The sequence below is a fragment of the Neofelis nebulosa genome, chromosome 6 (genome assembly GCF_028018385.1).
Source record: "Neofelis nebulosa isolate mNeoNeb1 chromosome 6, mNeoNeb1.pri, whole genome shotgun sequence".
Classification (NCBI taxonomy): Eukaryota; Metazoa; Chordata; class Mammalia; order Carnivora; family Felidae; genus Neofelis; species Neofelis nebulosa.
The window spans coordinates 118560296-118575215 of NC_080787.1; the positions used below are offsets into that span (position 1 = coordinate 118560296).

Consider the following 14920-nt stretch of genomic DNA (forward strand, 5'->3'; position numbering starts at 1 on the left):
ATTTTTGCCAGGTTATATAAAAGAAAGGCATTTTTTTACTGCAAGAAAGCATAGAGCTAGTATCAATCAATGTTTTGTAATCGGATGAAAATACCATTAAGATTCTAAGTCAGCATCCTAAGAGGTCCCTCTTGTTTGCAGTTGGCAGACAACCAACTGTTTCAATGCAAGCAATGAGTTGCAGTAGACTCAACTAATTATGTCTATCCTGCCTCTACACAACTCTTCTTACCCCCCAGTGCCTACTCCATACTCTCAGAGGAAGAAGATAAGCAGATGGATGTGAGCAGGTGCACAGGACCTTGTGCAACCACTAGCCTTGAGAGCAATTGGTCAAAACCCTTGAAGCCAATTAAACTCTTAGTAAATGGTTTCCAAACTCCAGCAGATGGCCTATTGGTCCCAATTGCGCAGTTCAACATCTATATGACTCCATATAAGAAACTAAAAACTGGGAGTTAGAGGATTGCTTCTCTTAAGTATATCCTACTTACCATTTTATAATTTACTCCATAACTTTTGTCTTTTCTTCATAATGCAAAGCTTGGCCTGATTCTATTTTCTCCACTGATTAGAATGCCACAAAGGGATGACAGTTGTGTGGTTAACCCTATCCAACGACTTGAATATGTTTTCATTTTACAACCAAGGAAGCAGATGATTAACTGAAGCTGTCACAGTTATACAAGGCCAAGTTAGGCTTCAAACTCACACCTCCTACCCCACAAAGTGAGCCACTTATTACTGAAACTCAGTTTCAATATTCATCTTCTTGGCAGATAACAAAGTTACCGTTACAAACATCTCATTTTAATGAAACATTTTTGATTTCCAAATAAAACTACCTTTTCTATTCCTGACACTTTTCTAGACACTATGAATGTCAACCTCAGATAAATGATTACAGAACTTTCCTGCCAGGATACTTTCCATTTTTCCTTTATTACATTTAGAATCCCCCAGATATTTATCTTCCACTCTCTTGTCCTTCCTCTCTGTTTCTATGTTTTCCTGACTGCCACCCACCTTCTCAAACTGGGAATGCTAGTTTAGAGCCCATCTTTTTTTTTTAAATTAATTAATTAATTAATTAATTAAATATATGAAATTTACTGTCAAATTGGTTTCCATACAACACCCAGTGCTCATCCCAAAAGGTGTCCTCCTCAATACCCATCACCCACCCTCCCCTCCCTCCCACCCCCCATCAACCCTCAGTTTGTACTCAGTTTTTAACAGTCTCTTATGCTTTGGTAGAGCCCATCTTTTTAATAAAAGGTTACTTTAAATGCTGACATCCCGAATATATGTTCCTACATTCCTTATACTTTTATTGTTGTAGTTTCCAATTAGGGATTGGAGTTTGGCTTTTATAACTCCAAGAGAATGTGAGTTTCCTTTTTGGCATGAACTTATACCCACAATGCTTGGTGCTGTAAGACTGTTTTCCCAAATCAGAGTTAGAGCCCTGAAGGAGGAAATAGTTATAGGGAAGAGCGTAGGGAACAGAATCAAGGAAATGTATTTTTATAATGATTTTCCTGAGGACATTCTCAGGTTCCAGTCCTTCTCCTTGGTAGCCAGATTATTTTGGCTTTATTTACAATGGAAGAGGTCCCATCTGTCTGGCTAATGGACAGCAGTCTATAGGCATTTCCCCCTTTTCTGGAAGCGGAATAAAATCAGAAAGCTCTTATACCATTCTTAAATCCAACTTTCCAGATCTTCACTAAAAACCATTTACATGATATCAAATCACAAAGTATTTCTCTTTTATACTTAGTAATCAAATGAAGTTTGTTCTGACTTGAAGCCTAATGGAACTGACAATGAACTTTCTCTTTGCTTTCCTATAAGAAGAAAGAATTTTCTCTTTCCTTTGTTTAATTGCTATGGTTGAATTGTATCTCCTCAATTCACATGCTGAAGCTGTAACCCTAAGTATATCAGAATGTGACCTTATTTGGAGATAGGGTTTTACAGAAGCAATCAATCTACAATGTACAACCTAAAATTAGGTAGGCCATAATCTACAACGACTGGCGTCCAGAAAAGGGAAATTTGGACATAGATATAGGGAGAATGCAGTGTGAACATAAAGATGACCATCTACAAGGAGACAGGCCTGGAACAGATCCTTTCCACACAGTCTTCAGAAGGAGTAAACCCTACCTACACCTTGATTTTGGACTTTCAGCTTCCAAAACAGTGAGGAAAACAAATTTCTATTGTTTATACCACACAACGTGTCGTGGTGTTTTGTTACAGTAGCCCTAGCAAACTCACATAGTCACCTACTTCATTTTTTTTCCTGCAAATTAAACTTTCATTTTTTGACACACTTCAACTCTACATTATTGTTTAAGAAACATATACTTGTACATATATAATTTCATATTTGATCTCTTAACTTCAGGAAAAAAAAATCTATGCTACTCTTTAAAGATAATGTTCTGGATTTGATGATAAAAGTCATGATAGCTTCAGGAGATGTTGAGAATCATTAAAACAACATTTTACAACTGAATAAACTGAGGCAAGTTAGAAACCTTTTAAAATCGCCCCATTGGTTATTGGTGAAGATAGTCACATGGCTCCCAGTGTCCATACTGGAGCATACAGCCATCCTTAGGCATTAACCAAGAATTATATATCATTAAAATAGTTTTCCCTAATTTGTCATGTTAAAAAATGTTTAAAATCAGGATAATATAACAAGTAGAAACTTAGATCGCAAAATAGTTTACCCCACTGAAACCATCTTCTACAAATTCCTGACATATTTTATTTAAGTTTATGTCTTTAGAGAGAGAGATGGGGAAAGAAGGGGCAGTGAGAGAGGGAGAGAGAGAATCTCAAGCAGGCTTCTCACTGTCAGCACAGAGTCCGACTCAGGACTCGATCCCACAAACCCGCGAGATCATGGCTTTAGCCAAGATGATCAAGAGTATGTCATTTAACCGACTGAGCCATGCAGGCGTGCCCTTGACACCTTAAGCAGACTTGATTATTTTCACTGTTACATGGTAAATATATATTTATACCATTTTGACATAAGCATAACAATGAAAGGTGCAATATCTCATTTAGTCCATGGAAAGATTCGGATTTTCATTTAAATTCTGCACAGTTAAGCAGAGGAAAATGTCCAGAGGACCACATGTGTATCAGCTAATGCTCAATAATAGCTTCCACAAATGCACTGCATTCTCAGATGGTTTTCAAATAATATTATTTTAATTCAAATTGCTACTAATCACAAAGCTAATTACTTCTTGATAAATCTTTTCTGTGTCTTTTCTTGTCCGATTTATTTCCTTTGATACTAGTTTTGTTCTTTGAGAAGATCTAGGAGAAACTTGGTAGAAACTTCAAATACCTAATGTGGAAGAGAACTCTTGACTCTTCTATACCAAAAAGAAAGAACTAAGATGAATTGGCTAAGGTTACAATGAAATAGATTTCAACTCAAAACAGAAAACCTTTAAACAGAGATACGCTGTGACAGAATTGGATACTGCAAAAGATCTTAAAGTTTAGTCGCAAGAGATGTTTTAAGCATTAGATCATTTGGGGGCTTTGTTATAAAGAGGATGGAAGCAATGATTTGACTCAATTTGATTCAATGTTTTTTTATGGTCTTTTTACCCCAAAAGGCTGTGGTTCTATGAACTCATTAATAATCACAGGACCAGTTCTTCCTCTCAACTGACACAAGGCTTAGTCCTTCATACTTTTGACATCCTGCGTGTCTGGTATGTAATTTCTTTAACACAAATTTGGATGACAGGATGAAACCTCAGTCAGAGCTCATATATTTCACACAAGAGGCAGGCCTGAGGTCAGTTTTCCTTTGCTAATTATTAATTAGTATGAAATCATGTATCTGTTAGCATATTGGGTGAGAACAATGAACTGTTCTATAATCATTAAAAAACAGAATTATTTCAACAGTCATTTTAGTCCTGGGGATTCTTTTGTAAAGAACTACATATATATGGGGGCACCTGGGTGTCTCAGTTGGTTAGGCGTCCCACTCTTGATTTTGGGTCAGGTCATGATCTCATGGATCCTTCCCCCTCCCCTGCTCACATTTTCTCTCTCCCCTCTCAAAATTAAATAAACTTAAAAAAAAAAAGAGCTAAATATATGTGTTGCATACCATGAGATAATCAAATACTAACCTCCTTCATTTTTTCCAGTTCATTCTGTAAAGCTTGTTTTGCAATCTCAACTTCTATAAGCTGTTGCCTCAGTTTTTCGTTTTCATCTTCTGTTGTGGTTCGCTTTTCTTCTACATTTTCCAATTCATGGTGAAGTCTCACAGATACATCCTTTGCAACCTAAATTGAAGAGTTTTAACAATATAGTTAAAGACAGTACAATAAGCGAGCTAAACTTATACTCACATCAAAAGTACTAAAAGCCAATACACAAATAGTTTCTATGCTATACCAGGCATCTTTCCAGATGCTTTACATATAAGTCATTCACATATATAAATTATTTAACCCTCACAACAATCCCATGAGATAAGTACTATTATTATTCCTATTTCACAGGTGAGGAAAGTGAGTCTCAGAAATGTGAAGTAATACGCTCAAGGTCACACAGCTAACAAGTGGTCAAGTAGTCTGGCTCTCCACTCTGTTTCCTCAACCTCTACACTACACCATGGTAATAGATGTTCAATCATGCTTTATCATGTATATAGAAATTTCACATATCTCCTCTAATTCTACAACAAAACAAGATGTTTCCATTATCACTCATTTTAAATACTGGAAAACGGGGGTGCCTGGGTGGTTTAGTCAGTTAAGTGTCTGACTTCAGCTCAAGTCATGATCTCGCAGTCCCTGAGTTTGAGCCCCGAGTGGGGGGCTCTGGGCTGACAGCTCAGAGTCTGGAGCCTGCTTTGGATTCTGTGTATTCCTCTCTCTCTGCACCTCCCCTGCTCTTTCTCTCTCTCTCAAAAATGAGTAAACATTAAGGAGTTTTTTAAAAAAACTAGAAAACAAAGTTTTCTAGTAGGAGTGGGACCTGAATTTTAATCCTATAATGTCAGGTCCTTACTTTGAAGAAATATGTCAGTCCTTGAGATTAAGTTTTTGTTTTTGTTTTTTGATTACAGTGTACATTTTTGCCTTTTGTTTTGAGATTATCTTGGAAATTTAGGGTTTGGAATAAAACCCTATGGTGTAGTATGATGTAGTGGCTCAGGACATAGACTGTGGTTTTATACTGGGTGAGGAGACAGCTTGGCCACCTACTAGCCTATATCCATGGGTAGGGACTGGGCACTTATAACCTCTGTAAAAGGTTCAGCTACCGTGTAAGATGATGATAGGATTACTAATCCTAACCTCATGGGTGCTTTTTTTTTTTTTTTTAAATCTTGAGCTAACATTTAGATAGATAACTAAATGTTAATGTATATAACAATGCTTCCCACCGTGCTTGGGACATAGTGAGCACTCAACAAATGATAGGAAAAGAAAAAGAAAAAACAAAAAGAAATAATACAATGACTTTCATTAAATGTTTTCTCACATCTTTCTTTAAAACATATGAAAATTACACTTGATTTTTATATATTGATGAGGTTAACATAATTAAAATTATGTTTGGTGGTCCAAGGTTATGAAGATAACATTGGGTTTGCATTGTCAATGGATCTGCCTACAGTCAAACTGAACTGAACAGACCTCATCTACTTACAAAACTTATTTCAAGGTTAAAATTTCTCCACTGGGGGAAATTCTAAAGGAACAACTTCACATTAAAAACGAGGTTCTTTCACTTACTGCACTCTTTACTTCTCCAAAAGGGGCAGCAAGTGGGACAGATTTCTTTTCAGGGAGTTAGCAAAGTGGTAAGTACAGAAAGGAAGGAGGTTAGGGAGACTTTGCGGAGAGAGACCTTAACTCCGATATCGTCCCAATGCTGTTCCTATTCTGGGCTTTAATTCCTCTCTCCGCAGGAGTCCCGCTGCTCTCGATTTCAACTGGCCTTTACTTGGAAGACAGCCTCTGGAGGCCAGGTCGACGCCAGAGCCTGCGCTCTGCCACACCCGCCTTTCTGCTGGGGGCGGAGGGGAGACGCCCTCTGCCACCGTCTCTGGAAGAGTCGCCGGGACTCCCTAGAAAGCTCCCAGAGCTCGCTCTCCGCGAGGCACTCCACACACCCTAGACCCCTCAGACCCACTGGTCTGTTCTTTCCCTTCCCCTGCCCGGAACCTGATACTTTGTGGTCAGCGCTGCGAAACTCCGTGTCTTTGCCAATGACCACGGAAGGCCTTTCATAGCAAAGAGGTCCCCACTTGCTGCCCCTACCCCGCGCCTCCCAGCCCCAGCGCTGCAGACCTTGAGGTCCTGCTCCAGGCTGCGCAACAGCTCCCCGTCGATTTCCCCTGTCTGTGCGTAGCGAAGTCTTTTGCGCTCGGCTTTGCGGAGGCGGTACTGCAGGATCCGGCAGTTTTTGTTGGCTCTCTCCAACTCGTGGCGCATTTCCTGCAGTTGACAGGCATCCTCCTCGAAGAAAGTGTCCCTCATCTCGTCCATCTCGGTCCTCAGCTCATCAATCTCGTTCTGAAGCGGTGACAGGCCGCGGGTCAAAATTAACCTCGCCCCCCGGCACTCGGACATGTAAAGTGTACACCCCATGCCAACTCCAAATTCTCCGTTTTATTGCCCCCTCTCCATAAGACAGGAGTGACAGAGCTGCATGAAGAAGAAACTATAAAAACGGGCCTTCTTTGGGCCTTCCCCAGCTCTCCTACTCAACCTCTCTTCATGAAAAAGTGGGACAACTCATGATAATTAGAGAAACGAAGGACCACATTTGGATTTAAATTAAACCTAAGGCTACTGATCTTAGGTTGCTTTAAATCTGGAAAAGGCCTAGGAACCCCCTCCTCTCATTTCCTGTTCCCTTCCCTCTTTAAGGCTCCCTAACATGTCAACAGCCTCTCACCCTCGCGAGACACGCCCTAATCCTCCAAAGCCCACACCTCCCCTCCCCCAACCGGGTTCCCCCACCCTTCTCACCTTGAGAGTCTCGTTTTCCTCTCGGAGCTTCTCCATTTCCTCTTGCATTTCTTCCTGCTCCTGGAGCTGCTGCGGGTGCGGCTGCGACGAAGGAGGCGCCGCCGCCTGCATGCCCCCTCCAGTTGCGCTGCCCTCTGCGCTCTGCTGGGGGCCCTCCGCTGCCGCCGCCATTGGGGAGACGGAAGGGACTGCAAGAGGCTCGCAAATGGCAGGGGCGCCAGAGACCGGGGAGCTGCGGATGCTGCTGCCGCCGTTCTTAGTGTGCATCTGAGCCGCGGCTGCCGCCGCTGCCGCCCGCTCTTTCTTGAGGTGGAACTGGATGAGCTCAGACTGCAGACATCCTTCCTTCCAGTAGCTCCCTCCGCCACCGCTGCCACCCCCCACAACACCGCTTCCGGAGTTTCTGCTGCCGGGGCCTAGGGTTTTGCCCGCAGAGGAGGATGGTGAAGGGGAGGCCCCCTCGCCGCCGCTGCCGCCCCTCTGCTGAGCTCGTACGCCTTTCCCTCGCCAGCCCCTGGGCGGCGGCGGCTGCGGAGCGCCCCCCTCCCTTTCCCCGGAGCCGCTGCCGGCTCCTCCTCCTTCCCCACCCCCTCCTCCTCCTTCCCCTAGCGGAGGGGGTTCCCCGAGTTTAGCAGACACGGGCTCTAGCTCCCGGGGAGGCTCCTCCGTCGGGCCAGGCCTCCTGCCGCCCACCGGGGCCAGGGTCGCCGCGGGGGCCGCTTCAGCACCAGCCGCGAGATGGACAGCTCCCGGCACGGCCCCTTTGGGCGCCAGGGGCGCAGCCTTCTCCGCCCCGCCTCCGCCTCCGCCTCCGCGGGCGCTGGTCGGAGGCACCGAGCGGCTCCCGGTCTTGTTGCCTTGCTGCTGCTGCAGCTGCTGCAGTCGAACAGAATTGAGTTTAGTGCCGGTCCCCACGGGGGACCGGGTGGTCGTAGTTGTCTGCCGGACCGAATTGTCCCTTAGTCTAGCAGGTGATTGTGCACGCTGCTGCTTTCTGCTGCTGCCCTCTGGGTGCAGGCGAGCCTCAGTGGCAGAGGTGGCGGCAGAAGCTGTAGCTGTGGCAGGGGCAGCGCCCCCCGTCGGTGGCTGACTCATGGCGGTCTAGGAAGAATCTATCAGATGAGATTTAGAATGGTCCATCACCAGATCATTCTCATTCTCTTCCCTCCTCAAGTCCTCCAACCTTCCTTTCTAATCTGGGGTAGAAACAAAAGAAGGGAAGCACACAACATGTCTGCATTGTTACAGAGCAAAGGGTGATTTCCCTAGAAAAGAGAAGTCCTAGAAAATAATGAGATTTTAAAAGCACTTAATAGAAACCCCGACTTCAGAAACAGGTGCAGAATTGTCAATTCTCATTTTGCCCAGGGAAGCGCCATCTCCATTTAATTCCATCTCAGTAAAATGGTGATGATCTGAAAGTAGCTTAATGTAACATTCTCATGGTTGCAGGTTCTGGCAACGCTGAGATATGGATCATAAAGGAATTGGTAGGAAGAGATTTAGGGGAGAAAAAGGTTAGGGGATAAAGTCAGGCAAAAGCTTCAGAAGGAAAAGGAGGTGTCCACATGTTAAAGGTGAATCCCCTTTTTTAACTTTGGATGTCCTCCTTATTCAATCTGTATTTTAAAGCCTAGTTTAGTAGAAAATGTTTTACTTAATTATTATTCTCAATTAGAGGAAAAGGGTCATGATGTAGGCTTCTAGAGAAAATTTTCCGTGGATATGTGGTACTTTTCTCAGACACCTTTAACTCTTCATGTTGTTCTTGGTTAGAGAAATGCACCCATTTTCCTTTAGACTAGAGCTAAAATAAAAGTAATGAATGACTTTAACTCAACTTCAGTTTCAAGAAAGTAATGGCATTGAGAATCACCTATATGGTGTAGTTATTAGTACCCCTAAAGGTATTCTTCTTTAAGCTTTGGCAAATAATTTAAAAATATATATACTTTTGGAAAGGTTCATTGGTGGCTCTGCACAATTTCTTAAATTATAGGTGATGACATCTATATTTATCCAAATTTTATAGTTTTTGTGAGTCATTTTCGTTTTAAGTGTAATTGCTAAATAGAAAATATTTTCATTCTTAAGCATCTTATTACATGTTATATATCATAGATAAAGTTGTACTTTTAAAGTGCCCAGTTCCTTCTACGGAGACAAATTCTTAGACAGAATGAACCTGCACCCCAGAAACCTGGTGCATCCTCACTCATGGTGGTAAGATAAACCCTTATTGTATATATTTTTTACAAGATCAATCCATCACTGGCTTTTAAAATCCGGGAAATAGCAAGCCATTGCTTTATGAGGTTCTTCTCCCTAGTGATCATCTACCTAGTTAGTCAGTTTGGTGCTTTTTCCTTAGAAATATCGTCTCTCTCTAACACACTGAAAAGAGTATGACTAGGCAGAAAGTTCTGCTTTAAAAAATTCCTCCGATGAGGAGAGGAGATGCTTGCCAGTTACTTTACTAGCATTATTCCTGTTATGGCCTATTTTAAGTATCATAACCTAGTCAACATGCATCAGTTCCTCATTTTATGAAGAAATATTACTGGAAGTTTCCTTCTCCACCTGTCTTTCTTTTTCAGGATCTCCTTCCAACTCAATTTGAAAAATAATAGTGAATAAAGAAGACATTAGGGGGAGAAAAGTTATCCACCAACTTATTTTCTATATGTTCTCTGGAGCCTCATGCTCCTAGAATATCTGGCCTAGTTCATGGTCATGGGTCACACTAATATGGACCACCTAAACAAGTTACATTGCCAAAGCAACCTTATTTTTGTTTTATATTAGGCATAATCACTCCGGAGCTGAGAGCCACCAGACAACGTTTAAACTCGGTTCTCAGACAGCTTTAACCCAGGAGAAAGCTCAGGTTCCAGGAACTCGTCTCCCACAATCAAAGGTACCACGCTGTCACGTGGTTCTCACAAAGTGACAAGATGCTGTGCCCCTACAAGGCTTCCCACGTGGAAATAGCCGACCACGCAACCCCGGATGAGCACAAACCAACAATTTTAATCTCAAATTTTATCTGCCCACCGACCCACCCCATCTCTCATCCCCACCCTTTTAGAAATCCAGAAGAACTGCTCACTTCTCAGCAGACGCGATGTTTCGAAGTTGATGCAAATGAACAGCGGTTTCCTTCTGTTCTTCCGGCGACCTCAGGGTTTATTTTTATGCCTTTTAAAGACAAGGAAAGTTTAACTTCGTGGTATTATATGCGACTTTCTGGCTGAGCACGACTTTGGGCTGTCTCGCCTCAGTTCCACACCCAATTCTCCAAACAATGGCGTTAACGTGCAGACTCGGCGGCCCCCAGAGCCGGTTACTTCCCGCGGCCCGTGACTCGGTTGGAGCTGCGGCTCCGAGCAGGCGAACACGAGAGGTACCAAGCCGTGCCAGACGCTCCCCAGGAAGTGCACTGATATTCATGAGCTGACCTCACCGGACTGGGCAGGGGAGAGGGCGGGATTGCAAGGGAGGATAGCTTAGAAGTAACCAAAGAGAGGCTACTTTCAAGAGGAAAGAGAAGAAGGCGGGGACGGGCCGGGGGCGGAGGATGGTAGGGGAGGTGGCAGGAAGACAAGAAGGCCGGAGCCACACCCGAGATGGAAGATCCGTGGCTGCGCTCAAAGTCCGTGCTGCGCTCTCATATCCCGTACTTGGCAGAAGATTCCAAAACCGCTCGAAATCGGATGCACTGGTTTTCTGCAAAGCTTTGTCTTGGACCGATCAATCTCCATCAATTATTTACTTGAGCTCTTTTCTCAGGGAGGCGTATTCGAACAGCCTTCTTGGCGTGACTGACGTCTCCTGATGCAGCTGCGAGGAGCTGGCGGACGGCTGCTGGGAGTTCTCTTTGTTCGCTCACTTTAATTCCGGTAGAGCTCTCCACGCGGTGCACCCTCCCCACCCCCAGCCCGGGCGGAGTCATCACACATCGCTTTCCCCAGTAGATAATGGTTGCCAGACCCACCGTCCCACAGACAAAGGGCTCTTGTGATGCCTCGACCAATTTAGTACAAACCGACTAAATATCCCTTTACAGAGATCGTTTACAGACGGGTTTGTCCTGGGTACATTTCCTTCTCTCCTTTATTGAGTTCTAATTTCAACTGTGAATACAAGGCGTAATTGCTAGCATCCATAATCTTTACCGTAGTGCATGTGATTAACGGGAATCATCCAATGTGTTTATAAAATGTGAGATTAAAGGCAATTCATGGGGAAAGGAGGTAATTCAGAATATATGTCTTTACAATGTACACTAATCCATACTGTTCCACAGTAATATTTTTTAAAATCCGAATAGAAATTCTTTTCCTGTTTTTTTTTTTTGGGGGGGGGGATGGTTGGCATGAAGGTCTCCCTCCTACCTCAAAGGATTCCATCGTGAACTTGGTGATTCTCATCTTCAAGGAGAATAAAAGTAAACACTGCTTTAGAAAGGGTATTTTTTGTTTTAAAATTTTCCCATATTCATATGTGATTTTGTAGGTATCAGGAGCTCAATATATTGAACTAATAATTTTTTATGCTAACATGAATTTTAGTATAAGACATTTTATTTTCTGAGCATAACATCTAGCACTAAAAATAAAATAAAAACAATTTAGGAGTAGTTTGCATACAAGTAACATAATTACAGCAAAATAAAAAGATGTTCAAGTCCTGGTGATTAGTATCTCCAGCCATCTATAAGACAAATGTAGTATCAGGACAAAAACATTCATGTATTCATCTTCTCTAGAATAGAGAAGAGCTTAGTTTGTGCTGGGCACTGTCCAAGGTGCTAAGTATGCAAAGATTAAAACAAGAAACGAGTCTCCAGCATGTTGAAAAGAATTAGGATAATTTCCATATAATCCTTTGAGTACTTTTTGAAAGTGGAAATGCAGTATCTGTGACATCTATAATGAATAGTTCAGACCTCAACTAGGGTACTAAATATAAAGGGAAAAAAAGCAAAGTAAAATACAATCACAATTTATTTGGAATTTATAGTAGACAATTTGTCATTATGTACCCAAACTTGAGTTGTAATTTCCTTAAGCAATACCAAGATCCACAGGTATCATTCAACCAAACTGGATAAATTGGATAAAAATATTTTTTCACATTAATCTTTACAAATAAAATAATATCATTAATTTTTTTTTAATGTTTATTTTTGAGAGAGATGGAGCATGAGTGGGGAGGGGGCAGAGAAAGAGGGGGACACAGAATCCAAATCTGGGCTGTCAGCACAGAGCCTGACAAAGGGCTTGAACTCATGGGCCATGAGATGATGTCCTGAGCCGAAGTCGCATGCTTAACTGACTGAGCCACCCAGGCGTCCTGGTGAAGATAATTATTATTACAATGCATGGGACATGTACTAATCCTAACAAATTATAAGTGATAACTACTATGTGCCTGGCACTGTAAGCTCTCATTAAATGTTAACTATTATTGTTGTTCATATTTTCAGGATATTATTACATTAGTTTACACAAATTCTCCCATTCTTGAATTTCTTAAGGACACTTGGTTAGTCTTGGGTTATTTTATAATTGTCCATCCAAGGTAATGTAATATTATATGTTAACTATAATTATACTAAAAATTAATTGTAAATGTAGTAAATGTTTTCAAATAATACTCTTGTTTCTCTCATTATCTCTAGCACATAGTTAGTACAGGGGCTGGATTTTTATTCGTAGGCTTCAAGTGACAGAAGAAAGGTGATATTTTCAGATCCATCCTCTGTTTTTAGAAAGTACTTTACCTTGGAGATGTGCTATTGTCTTGACCTTTACTGACATATGTATGCAGTCACAAGTCACATTTGTTCTCTGGACTACATTTCAGATAATGATTTATGAATCCTAGACTCCTTGCATTGTAAACACCATGATTCACATTTTTCTGTCTAAACAGATTATCCACCATATTATATATTGTGTTTAGTCGAATTTCTAGTCTACAATTTCTCAAAGTAAATATATGCTTGTTGTAACTTAACATTGTGACCAAAAACTAGTAGTTTAATTCATATTTCAGTAGTTTAATTCATAATTCAGGCTGCTTTGTGAATGGCAGAAATTGCTACTCTACAATAATGCTTTAGTTACTCATGCATTTGCTGTTGTGTAAGTTTGCAGTTAGGTATTGCATACTCAAAATTCCATTGCATTACTTCTATAAATGCTCATGAATATTCACCCTTGGTAGTTCAAACCAGTGTCTAGGCACTCATCATAGCCAAAATGCTGTCAGATGTCTGATTTCAACATAGCCGCATTGTCAATCTTAATCTCAGTGGAAAATTTTAAGAAGTCTGCTAGTTATTATGCAAATGCTATACATATTTAAAATCACCATTAAATTTCCCCTAATATCAAAATCATTCATTTTTATAACAATGTCTTAATAACTCTTTATCTCACCCCTAAATCCTTCTTCATCAATAATTAAACTGACCTAATATAAATATAGTAGGCTAATTCTCATTATGCCAAACCAACAAGAATGGCATCCTAAACTACCTTACACTTCGTTAGGAAATTTTAGTTCAAGTTTTTCTTTTCTACTTCCTACCTTCCCCCGTGCTGTCTAAAAAAAAGTATCTAAGTGTCTTCCTCTGCATAGACATAATAGAGAAAAGATTCTACTAATGATAAATGGATTTGCTCTTTTTTTATGTTATTATATGCTGACTATTTGTTAAATAAGCTGCAAAAGTAATATTTTAACATTTATTTGATCCAGTTATAGAAAAATAAGGAAAATCCCACCCATATTTTATGTTCTAGTATCCAGTTTTTTGTTGTTCTTAAATGTCAGTGAGGTTTTTATTCAATGTCTAGTCACTAAAGTTTTGGATATTATAATATGCTATGCAAAAATCAGGGCATTCTTTTATCTGATGAGCCTAGATTGCTTTGACTTGATTTATTCTTCACTCAATGGGGTTTATTTAAATGAGATTATTTATAAGATGTAGATTGGATATAGGGGAAACCATAATGGATACTTCAATAACTTGGGGTTGAATACCAGGGTGGAGCTATCCACACACTTTGTAAAAAAAATCAAGTTACCATTGACAATAGTATTAAAAAGATAAGAGAACAGAGTGATCATTGGAACCCAGAAAAAAGAAGTTTGTGTAGAGCATGCCACTTGAGAACAGTGATTTTCTTTTTCTTTTTCTTTTCTTTCTTTCTTTTTCTTTTCTTTTTTTTTCTTTTCTTTTCTTTTTCTTTTTTGTTTTGAGAGAGAGAGAGAGAGCATGAGCTGGGGGGACAGGCAGAGGGAGAGAGAGAATCTTAAGCAGGTTCCACACTCAACATGGAGCCTGACACCACAGGGCCCAATCCCACAACACTAGGATTATGACCAGAGCTGAAATCAAGAGTCGATGCTCAACCAACTGAGCCCCCCAGGTGCTCCTCCCACCCCACCCCCTTTTTTTTAAGAGGAGAGCAGTGATTTTTCTATTGGGTGACATAGTCAGCTCATGATGACCTGACTCTCTTCCGTGCCTCCGGCCTTCTGCTGGGGCTCTCCTTGGTTGAACCAATTAAATCCAGAGGACTATGGAATTATTTGATATGATCCACTCATGCCTGCTTCTCCTGGTTGGAGAGCAAATTCAAAGTAGTCAAATATAAGATTCAGCACAGAGTAAAATAAGTCAGACAGAGCAAGATAAATACCATATGATTTCATTTGTACATGGAATCTAAAAAACAAAACAAATGAAACAGAAATTGAGTCATAAATAGAACAAACTGTTGGTTGAAGGAGGGGGTAAAATGGGGAAATAGGCAAAATCGGTGAAGGGGATTGGGAGGTATAAACTTCTAGATATA

At 41.2% G+C, this 14920-nt stretch overlaps 1 protein-coding gene across 2 annotated transcripts in view; it reads right to left on the reverse strand.

The window, feature by feature from the left end:
• SOGA3 (SOGA family member 3) overlaps positions 1-11159 on the reverse strand; it is a 43683-nt gene extending 32524 nt beyond the window's left edge. Inside the window, exons 1-4 of one of the 2 annotated variants that reach the window (XM_058735187.1) lie at positions 10156-11158; positions 7047-8242; positions 6363-6587; positions 4185-4343 (exon numbers count right to left, since the gene is read on the reverse strand). In XM_058735187.1, coding sequence (XP_058591170.1) covers positions 4185-4343; positions 6363-6587; positions 7047-8141 — 1479 coding nt within the window. In that variant the 5' untranslated portion in view covers positions 8142-8242; positions 10156-11158. Of the gene's footprint in view, positions 1-4184; positions 4344-6362; positions 6588-7046; positions 8243-10155 lie in introns of both variants that reach the window. The other variant, XM_058735188.1, reaches the window with a different exon arrangement.
• Positions 11160-14920: the final 3761 nt, after the last annotated feature.